The sequence below is a fragment of the Kryptolebias marmoratus genome, linkage group LG14 (assembly GCF_001649575.2).
Source record: "Kryptolebias marmoratus isolate JLee-2015 linkage group LG14, ASM164957v2, whole genome shotgun sequence".
Classification (NCBI taxonomy): domain Eukaryota; kingdom Metazoa; phylum Chordata; class Actinopteri; order Cyprinodontiformes; family Rivulidae; genus Kryptolebias; species Kryptolebias marmoratus.
In genome coordinates, this window is record NC_051443.1 from 11,729,918 (window position 1) to 11,749,952 (window position 20,035).

The 20,035-nt window shown below is 43.8% G+C and overlaps 1 protein-coding gene across 2 annotated transcripts; it reads right to left on the bottom strand.

Moving 5' to 3' along the window:
• Positions 1-687: 687 nt before the first annotated feature.
• On the bottom strand, positions 688-19,505 carry usp20 (ubiquitin specific peptidase 20). 2 transcript variants are annotated; one of them, XR_005234027.1, is made up of 25 exons: positions 18,776-19,505; positions 18,602-18,655; positions 18,299-18,361; positions 18,066-18,206; positions 17,865-17,967; positions 16,603-16,672; positions 16,353-16,466; positions 16,190-16,268; positions 11,552-12,089; positions 11,318-11,467; positions 10,801-10,913; positions 9,286-9,458; positions 7,862-7,956; positions 7,753-7,786; positions 7,628-7,673; positions 7,346-7,526; positions 6,600-6,726; positions 6,350-6,519; positions 5,696-5,777; positions 5,047-5,155; positions 4,844-4,946; positions 4,685-4,753; positions 4,400-4,568; positions 4,028-4,139; positions 688-3,935 (listed from the first exon to the last, which is right to left on the bottom strand). XR_005234027.1 is itself a non-coding variant. In XM_025004094.2 (25 exons), exons 2-24 carry the CDS (start codon positions 18,851-18,853, stop codon positions 4,411-4,413), a joined length of 2,850 nt encoding a protein of 949 aa, XP_024859862.1. In that variant the 5' UTR covers positions 18,854-18,909; positions 19,088-19,505; the 3' UTR covers positions 688-4,139; positions 4,400-4,410. The 2 variants fall into 2 exon arrangements, 1 of the variants encoding a protein (XP_024859862.1); XM_025004094.2 differs by having other exon boundaries at positions 688-4,139; positions 18,776-18,909; positions 19,088-19,505.
• Positions 19,506-20,035: the final 530 nt, after the last annotated feature.

The following is a 20,035-nucleotide window of genomic DNA, read 5'->3' on the forward strand; positions in this document are numbered from 1 at the left end:
TGGTTTGGACATGTGCAGAGGAGGGATAGTGGGTATATTGATAGAAAGATGTTAGGAAAAAGACAAAGAGGAGATATCTGGATGCAGTTAGAGAGGACATGGAGGGAGTTGGAGTGAGGACAGAGTTAGATGGAGGAGGACGACTTGCTGTGGCGACCATTGATAAAGAGAACAGCTGAAAGAAAGAGGGGAGTACTAAAAAGTTGAGATGAGGTAGATAAATTCCCTTCAAGACGATATTTGAGGATTCCAAGCTTTATTGGCGCATGCACCTAAAAATGAGCATGAATCAGATGAAAGCAGAACAGCCATCCTGAAATAAAGCCAAAGAGTCACCCATTTCCTTTTTGTTTGTGATATGTAGTTGAACTCACAAGCTCATAATTTCACTGTCACAGGCTTAATATTTGGGATTATTTACAGAGGGAACTCCATCACTCAGATTAGAGGGAGTCCTTCCTCCCACGAAGCTGTGTTGACAAACTTAACCAACTAGGTATTTTATAAGATAAGGTTTAAAAATGGACGACTACTGATGCCAGTGGTGTTGTATTATATCAGGGCAACCATGAAAAAAACCCCGGATATTATTGTTATAACTTGTCACTAAATAGATCATCTTTTCACAGTCCTATCAGTGTCTGCCTCCGGACACAAAAAAATAAATAAATGAATAAGCAAGTCACATCCAAGAGCAGGGAATTTTAATATTAAACCAGTCATGAGAAATTACATCAGTAACAGACATTTAAGACATCCCACTGAACTGTGGTCGACTACGGCTCAAAGCATCACCTTAAGCATGACCACGAGAGCCACACACGCTGAAAAGTACAGAGGAAACCATGAGTCACTCAGATCCTTTTTATGCGCGCTGCCATCTGTAATAAACTGGTTTACCGCGGCGATGCTCGCGTTTTCCAGTTAAGTGGAGATCTCAAGCATACACGTGCCGTAACATGAACCAGCGTACTTGCAGGGTGGGGATAATGAAGTTAAATACCACTGAGGGTTTTCCTTAACACTGCACTAAAACAGGCTTCCGCTCAAACACTTCTCTGTTTGTCTAGCATCTTAGATATGGAACTAGGATTGCACAAAGACTTGATTGCACTTACCCATCACCCACCCTCCCCCCTAAAAAAAAACGGATTTACAATAAGTAATATTATTATCTCCTGTACATTAGGTTTGGAAATGTGTAAAAAGAGAAACTTGTGCAACAAAACATTGACCTTTTTTTTTTAATGATGAAGAGCTCCAAAACAAAATGTGAAGGCATGAAATAACGAGCGCATACCAGAAAGACGAACACTTAGACCTGGCACCAGTGTAATTTGATTATCACTAATGACTGTTTTAATTTGATTTGTTTTGGTCCCACACTGCTGTAAAGGAATGGCTGCACCTCTTTTCAGATGTACTAGTTTGAAAAGGCCAGAAAAGCTAAAGTTTGTTTTGTTTTTTCCCCCTTGGGTCCTGAGGTCCACAACATTAAATAGTGACAATATAATCATGGAATCTGATTTGATTTTTGTTTTTTTTTTCCAGAATGGGAGCATTTTGTTACACCTGAGAACTCACAATTCTGAATTCTCCAGTTAAATTGAACTTTAGTCCTTAATCAAAAACACAGTCCCCTTGTACAGAATACCTTCAAACCACTAAAAGTGTTTAAAAATAAAACTTTCTACATGTAAATATGTATATATTTTCAATTCAATCCAAATAATAAACATTTACAATTGTACTTTTTACAAATATGTCAAAATATGTTACTCGCCTAGAACTTGATCGCGTATTTAAACAGAAAAACAAAACTCTGAAATCACGAGCAGCTAACAGGACTAGCAACGTTTTTGCTAACTTGGACAGCACGAGAACAGAAAGGAAGCGAAAACACAAAGCACTGTTATTTTTTCCACTTAAGTTTGTGTTTAATTAACTGATAGTAGTTATTCATCAGGTTTGTAAGGTAGCCAACAAGCTAACGGCTAACTGGCTGCCTCCCTAAATAAATTTCAAAATAAAAGTATATGTTTTGAGCTGCTTTCTTTTAAAGACAAGTTTATTTTTTCCAAAACATCAAATTCTTTGAGACTTGTGTATATGTTCCTAATATCTTTTGTTCATTTACATAATCTAACCTGATGCTATTTTTGCTTGAAGTTAAACTTTTAATGACAATTCAGCAAGGCAAACCTTTAACGGTTAGAGTTAAAGCTGAGTATTCAAACATCATGGAAAGATTATAATGATGTCAGCTGTTCCATCAAAAAAAAATGGTGGGTGTGCATACATAGCTTGAAGGCAACAAGGTTAAATTATGGAGTTTCAAGTTCTGTGAATTCACACTTAATGGTTTGATATTCACAGGCTAGAACAACAACAACAACAACAACAAAGGGAGAAATGCAGAAGAACTTGTTGTGACACTTGGTGATTGGCATTGCAAAACGAAAAAAAAAAAGCTATTTGGAGAAGTCCTAGTTCCCCCCCAAAAAAGCCAATTTCTTTAGAAATTTACTCTGAACTCGTTGATTTTTTTTCCCAGTCGCGCTTCCGCAGTTTGAGCTGACCCCAAAAACAGTCATCAGTGTGACGGGCTAAAGAGTGGGCCGAAGCATAAAGGTGTGAGCATGCAGAATTTACACATCCCACAGTGCATCTTTGCAAGAAATAAATTGCTGCGAAAAAAAAACCAAAAAAAAAAAACTGACTGACCCCGTGCTTCTACATTAACAAAGCGCACAATGCACGGGGTAATGAAGTATGCGATCCTATCTTGCTGGGCCAAAACCGGTGGACAAAGTGACCCGTCGTGTTGAAATAATTAGGGCGAAAAAAAACAACAAAGAAAAAAACGGGACATTGACAAAAACAATATTCCGCTGCCGTTACGTGAGCGCCGAGAAACAAAAGCGAGGGAGAGAAATGAGGACGCAGAGGCACAAATATTAATTGAGTTTAAATACTTTTAGCTCACCTGATAAACATGAGAATTTCAAGAATAAAAGAAACCATAATTTCTCTCAATTACTAACGATCCTGACCTATTTCAACAGGCTGTTAGATAACAGGCACAGATTACTTCATCCTGCAACTCTTTTCGAGGGTGAAGTTCACACAGATGCTCAATAACCATCTTCCCCTGTGAAGCTTTCATCAGCGTTAAGATGATTTGTTGCACAAGATTCTCTTATCACCTGATATATTCCTATCTTCTTATTATCTCCTTCTAATGAAATGTTATCATTCACATCTACATGTTTATATATATATATATATATATATATATATGCCCTTATGCCTAATTTGATGTGAGCGCTTGCAGAAACTATACAAAAGCAGCTTCATATTTAAATGTAAACACTTAAATGTTTAGTCTGAGCGAAACAACTCGGCGTTTCAAACCCCCGTCTAGAAAACGCTCTTACTTGCGGCCGCATGCAGTTTGAGCCCAGAAACGATTGTGCGTGACCCACACATGCACGTTGTGTTGCACTCATAAACAAAACCCCGCTACGGTCATTTCACTGGGCAAAACAAACGGAGAGAAAGAGAAAAAAGAAAAAGGAGACTTCCATTCCTGAGGGCTTTGTGCACGATCTATTTAAGGTTGAAGCGGACGTTGCGTTTTTTTTGTTGTTGTTTATTTTTTCTTCTTTTTTGCGAGCTCTCGCTTTGTGTCTTAGCTTGTCGCTATGTAACTAGATAACAGACAGGCAACAGAAAGCCGGTTCGTGTAGCTTTTTTTTTTTGTTTTTGTTGTTTCAGAGACAAAACAAAACCCAAAACAAACAAACAAACAAAAAAAGAAGTCCTCTGCGCCGTCCGAGGTTTGTGATGCCAGCAGCTGTCTGCCTGCAACAACCGGTGAAGCAGGACGGAACGTCGAGCTACTACAGCAGACACCACGGCTACCGACAACAGCTCTGGAGTATGAGACACAAAGTCTTATGTTTTTATTTTACACGCCCTAATACTGACTTTTCAGAGCCATCTCATGAATGTGATGTTTAAGTACCGGCTCCAAAATAATGCGCTGCTACGTTTACGAAGTGCTCACGATGCTTCTTCACCAAGGTGCCAAATCCTCAGCTTCGTGTGAGGGCGGGAGAGGAAAAGAATCACGAGACCTGTGGATTCAAAAAGAAAAAGGAAAAGAAATACAAGTTGAGAACCAATGTACTCTAATACTGTGCGTACACAGCTGCGGGCTCGCCTCTATTAATCTCGGCCACTCTGCTGGCCGGCAGGAATTTACGAGCTTGTGCGATCGAGGCTAGAAAAGTTGTTGGGGTTGGCTCGTTCTCCGAGACCCAGGGCTGCCAGTTTAACGATCGAATACAAAAAATAAGACACAGGTCTGTGTTAATGCATCAGTAATGCTCCCGACCTCTGCTGAACTCAAAGTGCTCTCGTCTCTGCCTCGATCTTCCTCTCTCCGTGAAGGCCGTCGGGGTTGGCGGGGGCCACCGTCTGTCTGACCGCGATCTCAGGACCTCCACCATATATGCCCAGCAGGTACTGCCACGTCTCCTCGGAAATCTGGCCGTAGTCTGCACCTGAGGGGGGGTGGGGGGTGGGGGGGGGAAGAAACGCAGCCACAGATATCATTAGGGCTCATCCGTTTCCTTCATTTACCCTCGCATGTAGGCCTTTCCCAGCCGGTTAGGTTTACCTTGCTTCAGCTGGATGTGTCCTCCTTTCATAACACCAATTTTGCTGTTGTCGATAGGCCCAGGCGGCTCTGAGAGGGGGGAAAAAACATTCTGTAAAGAGAGAAAGGTGAAGAACTTGAACGCGCAGCTCCAAAGGCTTCTCTCGGCAGGAGTCATACCATTGTCTTTGCCCTTCACGAAGCTCTCCCACTCTCTGAACCACTGCATGCTGATGCACAGGATCACAGTGGGAGCCTCCTCGGCCTGGAACTCTTTGTTCAGCTACAGAGGAGAGACAGAGACGTACAGATTCAGCCACTGTGCATAAAAGGTAGACTTACCAAAAACAAAAAAAAAATGCTTTCAGATAGCATGCATTAACCTTGATGAAGGTGTCGATTTCAGTTTTCCTGCGTTTGGCCAGAGCTTCGATCTCCACCTGACAGATGGTGCACATGTACAGGTGGTTGACTGCGGGGCCGCCCCCGAAGCTGAAAACGTACAAAACAAGCAGGCGTTTCCTAAAAAAGGTCTCAAAAAGTAAACGTGACAAATTACCAACACTGTCACATCATACAGGTATTTTGGCAGAAATAATAATAGATTCCTGCTGGAAGTGCCCCGGGCTGGCCAGGAAGTGCTACAGCTGCTGTTTGAGCTTAGAATAAAAACAAACGTTTGCAGAGATTGTTCTCATGTAAACATGACTTCAGTCACGTTAAGCATGTTCTTTCTCTGGATTTTATTTGTCGGGAATGTGAACACTCTCGCCACCTAGCAGCATGGGCATGTAAGTATTTTCATTGGGATGTGGATAGAGAAAAAAATCTGAATGGAGAAAAGGATATCCATTAAAAAAAAACAAACATCTGGAGCAGTGCAGATGGGGCCTTTAACCATTTGTCCAAACTAAGATCATTCAAAGAGCCATCTACAACAGGTAAGATATTAACTGTTCATAAAATGGGTACCATTTAATTCTTATGCTTAACTCTATTGTTTACCTGAATCATAGTTTTTTGGATATTTACCTGTTGTAAAGGTATTCCCACACGTTCTGAGGAACGATCACAACCAGATCATCGATGTAGTGGTACTTATTAGGAGGGATCCCTGAGAAGAGATTAAATAATTCAGATTATTAAAGAAATCCTACCGAGTCTGTACTAGAAATCAGTCTTTTTTTTTTTTCCTCCTACATAAAAACTTTACAGTCATTCTTTCTGCGATTTTGTAAAATAATGATTCATTAGGAAACATTAAGGAGCAACTTATATCCATACTTAAAACGCCCACACTGCATCTTTTTGTGTCTAAATCCACATTTCTTAATTGCAAGATACACAAACTGCTTCAGTTAAGTTGTTCTTTTCAGTACAGGGTCGTACATACAGATGATATCACAGTTTACAACACCTAGAAAGCATGTCATCTTGTTCATTTTAGGGCTGATTTAGCTTTTGTTGACAAAAATAATATAATGAAGTTAATATTTCAGTCATCTGTTTTATGCAATTCAGAGGTTTTCTTCAACAACCTAAAAATTCCTGTTTAAAACTAAATACGGATGTTTTGCCCACAAGCTGAACAGCGACCAATCAGATAACTGAACTCTATGAGAACTTCTGCACTTGCTCTCAGTTTGATGATGTAAAAGATTACGACACATATATTTGACCCCAGACCTCCGTGCTGACACAGGAACGTGTGGTTGCTGATGGGGCCCGGTTCGGCAAAAGTGTTGAACTTGTTCAGCCATTCCCTGGAGATGTAGAACTGCAGCAGGCTGGGCTCCTTCATGTTGGCCAGGGCCACCACCTTCTGCCTCTCTCTGACCGACTCCTCGCTGCTTTTCCTGCGCGGATCGTCGAAGAACGCCGTTAGGAGTGCCTTTTCAATAGTGGCCGGAGGATGTAAACAGGACACTATACTCGCCTATAGAACAGCACATAGGCCTCAGCGTTCTGCACCACAGTCTCGTGGACTTCCGTCACATACTGGTCGTCAAACTCGTACCACTGGCCATTGATCACATTCTGACAGTAAGCTATGTAGTGTCCACCTGTGTCGGGAAGAAGAACGTGAGAAAACAGATTTCTGCAGGAAGATTACCAAGAGCAGATTAAATCAGAGACGTCTTGCACATGCATGCTCAGCCCTTCGTTATGCTGCTGTAGGCTCAGACTGCTGGAGGACAAACTGAGCACATTTCCTCCCTCTGCTACTGTCTTTACTCACTCTACTGTAATTATTTCTATCATTAATGTGTCTTTCTGTGTCTTTCTTCCCACGGAAACTCCACCTGGACCAGTCATTCTGTGTTTATCCGTGTCTCTTCCCTGTCCTCTCTAACCCCAGCTGGTCGAGGCAGATAGTCGCTCGTCCTAAGCCTGGTTCTGGTTCTGGTTCTGCTGGAGGTTTCTTCCTGTTAAGAGGGAGTTTTTCCTTTCCACTGTTGTCAGTGTGCTGCTTAGGATGGCAATCTGCTGGCTTCCATAGATCAATAACTTTTACTAATTGGCTTTTTATAACATATGGGAATGTTTTTGTACAGTGCCCTGAGACGACTTTGTTGTGACTTGGTGCTATATAAACAAACTGAACTGAATTAAATTGATTAAACCACAAAGATAAGAAAACAAGAATTCCTCTCATCTGTATGAAAGCCTCTGGTCTCATACTTCCTGCTGTGCCGTGGTGGCAGATGACCGACAGCAGGTCGTAGGTGGTGACTTGAGACGGGCTCTCTTTGGCCAGGAAAGGCCGCATGTCCAGGCCCTCCAGCGGGAAGGACACGTGGTTGCTGATCTTGAACGAATACATGACCTCGTGCCGGAAGCGTTTCAGGTGAACGCAGAGAATCTAAACCAAAAACATACGAGAACACTCAGCGGAGCAACTCATAAACAAACATGCCTCCTTATCCGTAGGAAGAAGGAAAGACGAAATGACAAAACGCGTACCTCTGGAAGTTTAAGCACTTTGCAGTATTTGACACCATTTCTCAATCTGCATTAAAGAAAATGGTCAAACAAAATGCACTTAAAGGGTAAATTGCACTCATTCCAATTCACTTAACGGTACTCACTTTTTACACCTCTCACAGCTGTACATATTGTCCCCTGAAAAGTAAGAGCAGAAATAGAAACTCAGACACATAAAGGTGGGCCGGGGTGTCCCATTTCAGTCGTGTTTACCTTTGAGTTCATCCGCAGCAAAAAAAGCAGCGAGGCAGTCCTCCAGGGTTACCATGGGCCCCCAAAACCAACTGGGGATGCACGAGACGACAAACCTGTTCAAGGACAACACAGAAAGTCAACGCCTCAACATCAATATCTTACCTGCTGTAGCTATGTTCACAGAGGACGGCTGCCATTTTTAAATACCATATCAAAATGTCCGAAATATCCTTTTAAAGAAAGCTGAATATAAAACTAAACTCTGACGAAAGAGTTCAATAATAAAACTAGGTATGTTCGTCACTGTAGCCCCATTTTTCATTTCAAGACTTGATTTAAACATCAGCTTTGAATCAGAACGCGAATATTCAAAACACCAATTAGGTACACGCCCGGGGAGTTTGTGGAGACTGATAAAAAGTGACAATGAAACCTCACAAACTGGATCCACAGATTTGTTTGATTTACGCCGCTGAGAGTATTAAGTGTCGGCCTAGAAAAATGACTCAGTCATGATGACTATTTTTAAAACCTGGAGGCGCTGAGTGGTAGCCTGTTGCTACCTGTACGTCCCCATCCTGAAATCGGATGTTTTACATGAGTAAGCAAACTTGGAAAAGAAAGTAAATCTACTCCTTTACGCTTAAAAAAAAGTAGGCAGTAGTAGTGAGTCATAGCTGAAGTCATGCAGACAATCATTTCCTTTTAATCGCACCTCCATATTTCATACCTCAGCTGTTCTTCTCGTCTTGAATCTCAACATTAAAAAAGTGTAAAAAGGTGGTAAATGTTCACGTATCAGCGTGTGAAGCAGCTGCATTATTCTAGATTTGACTGGAATTCACTGATTTCACTGATATCAGCGCCTGAATCAGAGGCAGGAGAAAGGAGGAGATCAAAAGCAGCGATTTCGACTCAGTTAGAGGAGGCTTTAAAGCACATCGCAGCTTGGCGAGGAATCTCCAAGCCTTCCTCTTTATAATCACTAACCCATCATTTAGAGAGGCAACACGTTCTATCATGACTTAAATAATCCTGCTGGAGTGGAATGTGACACCCAGCAGCAATAAGGGTAGTATCCGTTTTTTTATTTATTTATTTTTTTTACCTCTGACTATTTAGAAGGTACAATTCAGAAGAAGGCATCTGCTGACTTTAAAGTTCGGGCGAAGCTAGCTGCATGCCCTCACCTGCTTCCTCCCAAATGATGTCGTTTTCTTGGAATCTCTAATGTGGCTGTTTTTCAGAAAAATGAAGTGGACTTTTTTTCTTTTAATTTATAAAGAAAGGAACGATTGCGATAACTAAAGATTCTACTTGTCTGCGTTCACTGTGGTGAATCGCGCCCCGCGGCCACATTTCTCTCGCCTGCGTGCAGAACGGGTCGCCACGTTTACCGCGAGCTCTTTGAAACGTTGGGTGGCTAAACGCGGTTGGCTGACCGGCGTATGGAGTCCATGATGTAGGAGATCCAGCCCTGCGAGCTGTAGGTGTCGGGACAAACGCCGGTCTTCACCGGCAGGTTCTGGTGGATGGACGAGTGCAGCTTCGCCAGGTCTTCTTTACCGGGAATGGGGAGGGACAAGTCCTGGAAGGTTTCTACTGTGGTTGAGACCTGTCTCACACACACACACACACACACACACACACACACACACACACACACACGGCTGCATTACACTGCATGCATCAAGCAGTCAGAGTAAAACTTAAAGGGGAAATGAAATTAAATACCAAAATAAGGAGTTGTCATGTTTTTCTTTTAGTTAAACACCATCATAAAACACTCCAGTGGTCCATTTCTCTCATTTAAAACATTAATGACTTGTTTTTAGAGTTTTTGTGTCAAAGTCCTGAAGTGGGGTGGTTATGTGGACAGAGTTAAACCTGTCGCTAAACCAGGAGCTAAACTAACCACATCCATCACACCTTCTCATCCTTTGGGAAGCTGAAGAATGACACAGTTGTTGGAGTTTTGGGTCGTTTTACACAATTAATTGTAACACACTGAACCATTTTCACCCCCACACTGTCTGTATTTACCATTTACTGCCTTGCTGGCAATTGATACGTCACACATCCAAAGAGACCCAAGGAGGTTTTTTCGATCTTTAATTATTAATTTTAAATTTGTGTAATTTTTTTTTTAAATGCAAAACTCTGAAAACAAGCACCTTTAATAACTTTCTTTTCATTTTTGTTAGCTTCAAAACACTTATCTCACCTTTAAAGTTTTTTAATATATTTTTTTTAATCTTTAGTTTGTTTTTGTTCATTTCTGTGTGTTTGCTTGTCTGTCATGTTAGCAAAATATCTCATGGACCACTTGATGGAGCTTGATGAAACTTTCGTAATAATTGGATTTACATTTGCAACTAATTAACATTTGGAGTTAACCCAATTCAAGATGGCCGCCACAGCTAAGCAACCTTAAACACATAAAGGTGTATAACCCAGGCAGTTTTATGGATATCGAGCTAGAATCTGGTGTGGTAGTAGCTGAGCTTCACCTCCAGCACACGCTCTGAGCACTACACACAGCCCAGGATATTTGCTTTAAATTTTGGCACTTAATGTTAACTCTGTTAGCAAAATATCTCATGTATCATTGGACGGATTTTAATAAAACTTTCAGAAAACAACCATTCGCTCTACATATATTACTCTTTAAATTCTGGAGTTAACCCAAATCAAGATGGCTGCCACAGCTAATAACCCTTAGTCAACACAAAAAACGGCTTTAACTCAGTCACATTTACAGATAATGAGCTAAAGTTTGATGTAGCAGTAGCTGAGAGTCATCCTCAGCTCATACTTTGAGCACAACTTGTCATCATAAGGTGATTTATGTTTAAAACTCTGTCATGAAAAGCTGCGGGTAATATGCAATCCTTCAAGGAATGCTTGGATGTGTGAGGAGCCCCCCCTGGTGTTCAAACACGTGAAGCGCATCTCACCCTGTCACAAGTTAAGCACTGGACCAGACTCAGGATGGAGCCGTCGAAGATGTCCGAGATCACGCTGCGAAAGTGGGACTGCTTCTTCTTTCGTGAACTCAGCAACAGCTGGGCTGGAAAGAAAAAGGACCAGACTGTCGCTTTAAGGCTCAGTCTCCGTTTTGTGACCTATTCCTTGATCTCGAAAAGATCCAGTCACAGTGGTGACGTAAGGTAAAATTCAGTGGGAGTGATGAACAAGTAAAGGTCAACACTTAATTTTAGAGGACCGGAGGTGGATGTCGTGTGAAACTTGCACCACCGCAGAAACAAAAACTTGTATCATCATAATCTGCTGCCTACACACGGACAGAAGGTTTGACATTAAAGGCCTAAAATACATCTGACTCCCACAAGTCTCAGTCTGCTCTGACTGTGATATGACTTGGTGGCATTTATTCAATCGAAGGTTATAAAAGCAAAACCCAACTACAATCAATAAATTCAGAATTTTTAAAGACGCAGAAGGAGCTCTTACCCTTTTTGAAGGAGTATGCGGGTCCTGCAGACCGGAGGGGGCTGGAGCGAGGCGGGCTGGAGGACAGTTTGGGATGCAGCTCCTGGAGAGTTCGTACGGGGCTGCAGGGCATCGACTGTGGTTGGGTCATCGATGCTTCGTTGTCTGGCTCTAGAAAACATTTGATCCCAGGCACAGTTTAAGGTGAATCAGAAACAGAATCACATCAGACCTGTGGTCCTGCTGGTCTTCTACCTGAGGTGTTGTTGCCCTGGACCTGTCCCTGCCCTGAAGCCGACGTCTGGTTGTTCTCCTGGTTCTGGACCTCAGAGTTCAGTGCCGGCGCCGGCGGCTGCTGCTGCTGCTCCTCCTCCTCCTCCTCCTCCCCCCTCTCGGGAGGCCCCTCCTCGGCCGCAGTGTCCACGTCGGCGTCCTCGTCCATCTCCTGCGAGCCGCCGCGGAGCGGCGAGCCGGACACCCTCTTCTCCTTCAGCCGCTCCTTCTCGGAGATCACCGCCGGCGAGACCACGCCCACCACCCCCACGGACGGGGACCTGAACCCGTCGCACTCGTCCTGCAGGAGCAGCTCGCCGTCACCCAGCCCCCCTCCCTCCCCCCGGTCGCTGCTGGAGCCGGAGTCGCAGGACAGGAACTCGTCCTCGGACGGGGAGCGGTCCCCGTCTCGCCTATCGTCGGCGTCGCCTCCGTCCCCGCTCAGGCTGCACTCGGTGAGCGGCTCCTTCAGCTCCTCGTGCAGCTGGTCCATCAGACAGCGCAGGAACTCTTGGGTGTCCTGGAGGGAAGAAACAGAAACAAATCGGAGGTTCAGATCTCCTTGAAGGAACACATGACGGACGTTTAGGCTAAGATCATTATGTTGAGAAGGGATGGAGTCTCAGCAGGTGTGGTCGAAGCTTCTAAATGACATCACGCACACTGCAAGATCTTAGATGCATTAGCACTCAGAGCATGTGCTGTTAATGACTCTCAGCTACGACCACGTCGAACTTTAGCTGAACATCCATTAATTTGAATGAGTTGTAGCCATTTCTGTGTTGGCTAAGGATGATTAGCTGTGGCAGTTGACTCCAAAAGCTAATCAGTTGTAGATGAGCACCCAATGATCACTTCCTGGGAGTTTCATTTCACTGCGCCCAGCGGTTCAGGAGATATTTTGCTAACAGACAAAATGCCAAGGTTTTATGCAAAAGGTGCCACGGCATTCGAAATATGTGTCGGGGACGATGCTCAGCCACAACCACACTAAATTTGACCCCATTACCTTTAAGATCAACTGTTTTATATACATTAATACATTTCCTGAGGTGGCCATCTTGAATGCACGCACACAGATACGTGCAAAAACATTTTTGCTCGTTCAGCAGCTGGTGATTAAATGGATTATTGACTCAGTCTACAAAAACAGAAGCTGGACTCCTGCTGAAAAGTGCACAAATCACAGAAAACCGGCGTTTCACAATCTGTAAACAGCGATGTGCGTCTTTTCTGAACCGCGTCAATTTATGTTTTGCAACATGTGACATCGGGATCTGCTGCAAAAGGACGAAAAATAAAATCCAGTTCAAAGACAAAACAAGGTGACATTTTGAAACTAGGCCAAATAGTTTATGTGAGTTTTAACAAACTCAAGTCAAATTCTACAGCCTGACCTGAATCAACTGTTTACTTTTAAACGATTTAAAGTTAGTTATTTAATCCGTACGGGTTAGACCAAACCTGGGCATTGTACGGCCCCAGGGCCGCATACAGCCCTTTGATTGACTCTGACCGGCCCGTGTAACGTTAATTGGAAATTACAAAATAAACATATTTTCTTATTTTACCTGATGCATGGACTGAAGCTGCATTGCTTTTATTTTGAAGTTGTTTTTTATTTACGTACATGATGACGCAAAACGTATATTGAGGCATGGGCGTGATTTGATCGTTGTCACTAGCAAGTCACAAGACGACTTTAGCCCTCAGAAATGTCTGCTCATGCTAAAAAAAGAAAGGTAGATGCCGAATGCAGGGTTTTCAACAAAAATTGGACTGCTAAGTATTTATTTACTGAAGTGAGAGGTAAAGCCGTGTGTTTAGTTTGCGGGGAGCAGATCGCCGTGTTTAAGGACTACAATTTGAGTCGGCACTACGAGACGAAACACGGGGAGAAATTCAAGAACGTGACTGATGCTGAAAGGGCGCGGACATCGGAAGCTTTGCTAGCTAAACTGCAAAAGCAGCAAGGCTTTTTTACCAAGCTTCACACATCCAGGGATGCAGCAACCAAGACCAGCTTTGTGATAGCTCACAAAATCGCTAAAACCAGTAAGCCATTCTCGGAGGGGGAGTTTATCAAAGAGTGCTTGGTGGACTCTGCAGTTTTAATATGCCCTGAAAAAAAAGAAGAATTTGAGAAAGTCCCGCTCTCCAGGCGAACCGTGACGAGAAGGGTCGAGGACATATCGTGCAATCTGGAGCTTCAGCTGCAACGTGAAGTGGCAAGTTTTGACTTTTTCTCCTTGGCTTTGGATGAAAGCTGTGATGTCCGTGACACAGCCCAGTTACTTGTATTTGTCCGCGGGATAACGCCGGACTTCAAGATTACGGAGGAGCTGGCAGCAATGCGGTCGATGAAAGGGACAACTACAGGGAGCGATCTCTTCATGGAGGTGAATGCGTGCATGGACACACTGGGACTGAAATGGGACAGACTGGCAGGTGTCACAACGGATGGTTGTCCAAATCTTACAGGGAAAAATGTGGGACTTTTAAAACGTATGCAAGATAAAGTGGCTGAAATCGACACAGATCAGGAATTAATTTTTTTGCATTGTATTATACACCAACATGTGTTGTGCAAGTCAGTGCTAAAAATGAACCATGTTATTAATGTTGTTACTAACATAGTAAACTTCATCAGGGCACGGGCATTGAATCACAGACAGTTTGTCACACTTTTGGAGGACCATGAGTCTGAGCATAGTGACATCAGCTACCACACACCTGTCAGATGGCTCAGCCTGGGCAAAGTGCTAAAAAGAGTTTGGGACCTGAAAACAGAGATTCGAGAGTTTTGTGAGATGAAAGGCAAAGACATCCCAGAGCTCTCAGATGAGGACTGGATGGCAGATTTTGCATTTGCTGTTGATGTGACCGCACTGATGAATGACCTGAATACCAAACTGCAAGGCAGGGGCCTTTTTGTTCATGAAATGCACACCCTGGTGAAGGCTTTCATGAAAAAGATGCTGTTTCTTTCAAGCCAACTGGAGAGCAACAATCTCACTCACATGCAAACCCTGAAAGAAGTCACACCATCAGCCGATCACCTCCGCAGGTACTCATCCATGTTAGGAGCATTGCATTGTGAGTTTTCAAGGAGATTTGAAGATCTCAGAACAATCGAGGATGAAATGCACATGATTTCCTCTCCCTTTACCTGCGGTGTGGATAATGCACCCAGTGATGTTCAGCTGGAACTCATTGACCTGCAGTCTGATGCAGTACTGGCAGAGCTCTTTAAATCAGGATCTCTGCTGGATTTCTACTCTTCTCTCAAGGAGGAGAACTTTCCAAACATGAAGAGACATGCTCAGAAGATGTTGGTTCTCTTTGGCTCTACCTACATATGTGAACAAACATTTTCAATGATGAAGTTCACGAAATCCAGGTACAGATCATCTCTCACTGACGATCATCTGTCAGCTGTGCTTCGCATTTCCACCTCAGACATTCAACCTGATTTTGATGCACTCGTTAAAGCCCAGCAGAGACTAGATTTCTCTCACTGAACAAGAAAAAATAACTTAAAAATGTAAAAAGTTTTAAATGGTTGAGTTGTGCATGAATTTAATTGTATTGTGGTTATTTTTATTTGCATGTTTAGTGTGTTTTTATGATGCCGTTTTAGTGATTTATTGCCTTTCCCATTGTTTTGTGAAATTCGCTTGAATAAATTACATTTTTTGTAAGGCAACCTCATGTTTTCATTGCTTAATTATAACATATACTCTTACCAGCTTGTCAAAACAATGCTATTTGCTGCTTTTTACAAAGAAGTACAGTTAATATTATGCAGAATTGAGATCAGCCTTTTGGCCGGCCCTCCACAATATTTTCTGTTTCTCATGTGGCCCCATTGAAAAAATAATTGCCCACCCCTGGGTTAGACGAAGTCTGATTTCTTTGCGCAGTCTGAAGATATGACACCGCACCATAGGAGCTGTTTGCCAGTTAGTTAATGGACCCAAAAAGTTCCAAACTTTCTCTTTGTTTCATATTTTCAGCACACGAGCGTCGAAGGAGGACCGTTAAGGCCTTCCCGTACTCCATGAGAAGTCACGATGTCGGCTCTCATTCACGTGGTCGCGGGACGAAAATTGCATCTTTTTTTGTTCGCGTAGCAGCTGCGTGACACGGCGGTTTCTCACAGGAGTTTGTGCCAAGTGTCGTGTGATTGGTCAGAAGTTGTTTATGCGGAAAAGCCAGCCGTCTTCACAGCTGTCCCAGCAAAACTTAGAAACCTACGAACTTAAAAAGAGACACAGGCGGCTCTCAGTGGCTGTGATGGTCTCAGTCGGTTTAATAAACACGTCCGGTTGCGGTAAGGGAAGCAAAAATCTGTACAAGGACAGGAGAGATGAGAAGCCGGCAGGAATTCTTGTGGACTACAAAAAGTGTGTGTGAAAACAAACAACTCGCAACCACGTGACCGCGAACCGACTTCTTGACGTCTTACGGAGTATGACGGAGCCGCTCTCTGAGAAGAACTCGTCTGCAGAGATACTCCGACGGCTCAAGAGTTGTGTGAGGCGCTTTCAGACGAGAGTTTACAAAATAAAACACTCAACTTAATGAGGAAGACATGGAAGAGTTCACTGTAGAGCCTACCTGCTGAGCATAACCTCGAAACATGGGGTTAACCAGTTTGATGCCGTGAGACAGGCTGGTCGGGACAACGTAGCTGGGCCTGAGAGGGCAGTGAGGGACTGGTTAGGAAACAGCCGCAAACCAAACAGGAAACAGTCTGGTACTTTTCTCTTTTTGAATGTACCGCTTCTTGTGCCAGAGTTCCGAGATGAGCTTCTGGTAGCTCTTACACAGAGCCGGCTTCTTATCGGTGCGCACCAATCCACTGCAGTCCAGGAAAAACTGAGTGAGGGGAGGGCTGAGGGGGGGGAAGACAAAAAACTCCCATCATCAACACAGCTGCTTCATAAAAACAACAACAAAAAAAGGGACACGCAGAAAAAGAAAACAGAGGCGTGTCCGTGATGAGGACAGATGTGACGGGAGCGACTCACCAGTTGGACAGAGCTTGAAGAGCAGCATTCATGTAGCAGGAGTTCCCAATATTTTTCATTCCTGTCAAGCCTAAAAGCAACAAGAACAAGACCCGCAGAGCTCTTATATTTACACATCAGGAGGGAGTAGAAGTCGAGCAGTTATTGCTCCTAGATTCAGGTTTGCTACGTGTTATTGCAGTTTAAGTGCAAAAAGATATCTGTCCACACTTCATCATCTGACGCCCTCCTGCACACACAACCCATCCGAGAGCCTTCTTTCTGCACACTTTCTGACACTTCCCAAAGGTTTTCATGTAAAGTATACTATGTAATACCCTTAGTCAAAGTACACAGTATAGTGTTCTCTAATGAAGCAGGGTTGAACTTATAAGACATCCATCCAATAATTAACTTTACTAATAAAACAAAAATATTCCCGAACATTTGTTGTGTCTGCCAACAGAAAATATGAGCTTTGAAACGATCAAACAAGGTCTTAAATATAATAGAAACATTATTGTTGATATTTACAAAAAAGATAAGTGTTTTGGTTTGAATATAATCATTATAGTGACAGTAATATGACTGCCTGACCGGGGGTCAAACCCTGATCTCCTCCCACATGTGAAGCTGATACGCAAACCAATGTCCCAACATTAGATCACGCTCTCTGGTTTCTCAGCCTTTATCCAGGCTTCGGGACGGCAGAAGAGAAACTTATGCTTATGTTTAAGTGGAGTTTAGACAAAGAAAATTTTACATTTACTTCCCGCCATGGACTGAGTGGCAGCTTTGCATATGCGTGACTCGTTTAGAGTCTGGATGCTGTGGGGTGAATCTGTCCTGAGGGACACTGTGGGGCGGAGGAGGGTCCACTGCAGCACCTGCTGCTTGTTGGAAAGAACCATACTTGAATTTCACATCAGTCTTCAAAAGTCTCCAAAAACAGTGTTCAGAGGGATCTGAAAATTGGCTAAATACAGCGACAAAGTATCTTAGTTGGCAACACTGCCTGCACCCAAACCCGCCCTGCTCTGATTGGCTAAAACTTTGGGTCTGATTCGCTTTATTTGTTGAAAGCAGCGCCAGATTAATCCATGTATCAGAATTAGATTGGATGGCTTTAACTGGACCACAACAAAAAATATGTTTTTTTTGTTTTGTTTTGTTTTGTTTTCCTTCTCATTTTACAGATGATGGAAATCCATTGTGGTAACAAACAATTTTAATCTCTGGGCAAGATCATTTCCAAATAAAAGAACTGAATGCACATCGTGTACCTCTGGGTTTGAGCTCATCCTCCTCTGATTCGGAGCCTTCTTCTTCTGCCACAGCGATTGGTACCGCTTTCAGAGGGTGACCTGCTGCCAGGGGAACTGCATCCTGGGGAAATCATCAACACACAGGGATTTTTTTTTCTTCCACATGTATGAAGCAAGCAGAGACAGGAAACAATCAGGGAACTCTGTGTAAAAACCCACCTGCTCTGCGGCTTTGCAGTGGTGGGGAGCCGCCGGCATGGGAACCAGGGCGGGCTTCTGATCCAAAAACACCTCCCGTTCGCAGACATAACACCAGATCCGGAAGGTTGTCAGGTTCACGGTCAGGTTGTGCTTCTTCGCCTGCACGGACGACTCACTTTAAGTCGATGGCGTTTTCTGGGAGCCGAAGATGTGGGGGAAGTAAAAAAAAAAAAAAAAAAGGAGGGTTTTACCTGTGCGTGCAGGGTGCTGTGATCAGAGAAGGACTCCCCACAGCCAACGTACGGACAGTCGCTCTAAAACAAAACAGAAACAAACAGAATCTGACTTTTTATTTTTCATAAATTAAACCCTTTTTGTTTGCGCGTCAGTGAGCTGCTGCCTTTAAATGCATATATAAACCTGAACACCATCATTAATTACTAAGCAGAGAGATGTACGGTAAGTGCACACACATCCTAAACCAGACAGCATGAGGAAAAAACAGAGAGGATTTCCCCAAGATTTAAAAACACCATTTAAGTTTCAAATCCTACCTGAAGACAAGCCCACAAGTTTGGGCCCCCGGCTCCACACGACTGGCAAGTCCCCTGTGTTAAAAGCAAGAAAAACAAATATGACTCACACATATACAACAGTACAGAAAACACACACACATACACTTGGAACATAAAGAAACATCTCCTTGACCATAAATGATTAAAACCCACCTTGGATTTCTGGAGCAGGTCCTCCTTGGTCACCTCACCTATTGAGTCCAGGTGAGGACACACGTCCTGCTCTGCCATAGCTGCTCACTTTGAAGGAGACGTCTGCTAACTGGCTGTACAGGAAACACCGCGTCCTATTTCATGAGACAGGCTGTTATGGCTACCAAGAGCTCCGTCATCCCACCATTAAACCCGGTCTGCAAAACCCGAACGTACTCTGCCTTTTCACAAGGGACCCCAAATGTGTGTGTGTGTGTGTGCGGAGGCTGAGGCTGACAGCTCGGCAAAGAAAGTGACAGGCCCGGTGTTTACCTACGAGTGCAGAGGGGGAAAAAACCTCCAGACTGCAGCGATGACAGCTGTTAAAAACCACTCGTGTTTACCACCGAAGAAGAAGAAGAGCAGCGGCTGCTCAAACCGCGGTGGCTAAATGTCGCGTTAGCGTAAATAAGCCATGCTGACTGCGAGCGGGTGACTGTGTTGCTAGCAAAGGAGAGAGCCGAGCGACGTAATACGGCCGACCCACCATCCTCCAACAGCCCCCCCCCCTCAGAAGCAGCAGCGGAGCACGGCACGACGGAGGCCGCGAGAGGAGGAGGAGGAACAGGAGGAGCACGCGAGCCTAAAGAAAATCCAGCCCGCTGTTAGACAGACAGACAGGCGCGTATTCACACAAGAAACATACAAAAAGCGAACACATTTTGTCGCAACATATTTACGGAAGTTACGTCATCGTGTACGTCTGTTAAATGGGTCCTCCCTAGGGTTCGCTTGGGTCCATTCCATTTCAGTCTGCCGGAGTGTGACCCGGCTAGAAGTGATGACGAGCGGCGAAAGAGGAGTTTTCCTCTTAAATGGAGGGTAAAGCGACGATTTCTCAAGGCAATATAGATTTATTATGTTTGACCTGTAAGGATGTGTGATATAGAAATAATGGTAATAATAAGCCACAGCGTTCAACAGATTCACCAACTGTATTTATTCACGTCTGCACAGCAAAACAGCTTACACTATATTGCCAAAAGTAATCCCTCACCATAGGCGCCGGAACCACTGGGGCCAGGGGGCCATTGCCCCCCCCACTTTCCTGCCCTGCCACTGCTCTGCGTGTTCCCACCAGACGGCTGCACAGACTGCACGCGACTCTCACAGACTGTGACTAACGTGTCTCTGTGTTTATATAGAGACAGAAGCACAAATAAAACCTACAGCATTGAGATCTGGACCAAATTCTTAAAGCTCCAGTCCAGGGTCATAACA

What these genes read in the sequence shown, in the direction of transcription:
- usp20 (XM_025004094.2), bottom strand. Translation starts at nt 18,853, where the DNA reads ATGGCAGAGCAGGACGTGTGTCCTCACCTGGACTCAATAGGTGAGGTG. An exon ending in TGCTGCGGATGAACTCAAAG is followed by an intron (nt 7,787 to 7,861) that starts GTAAACACGACT and finishes CTTACTTTTCAG; the next exon opens with GGGACAATATGTACAGCTGT. An exon ending in AAATCGACACCTTCATCAAG is followed by an intron (nt 4,947 to 5,046) that starts GTTAATGCATGC and finishes TCTCCTCTGTAG; the next exon opens with CTGAACAAAGAGTTCCAGGC.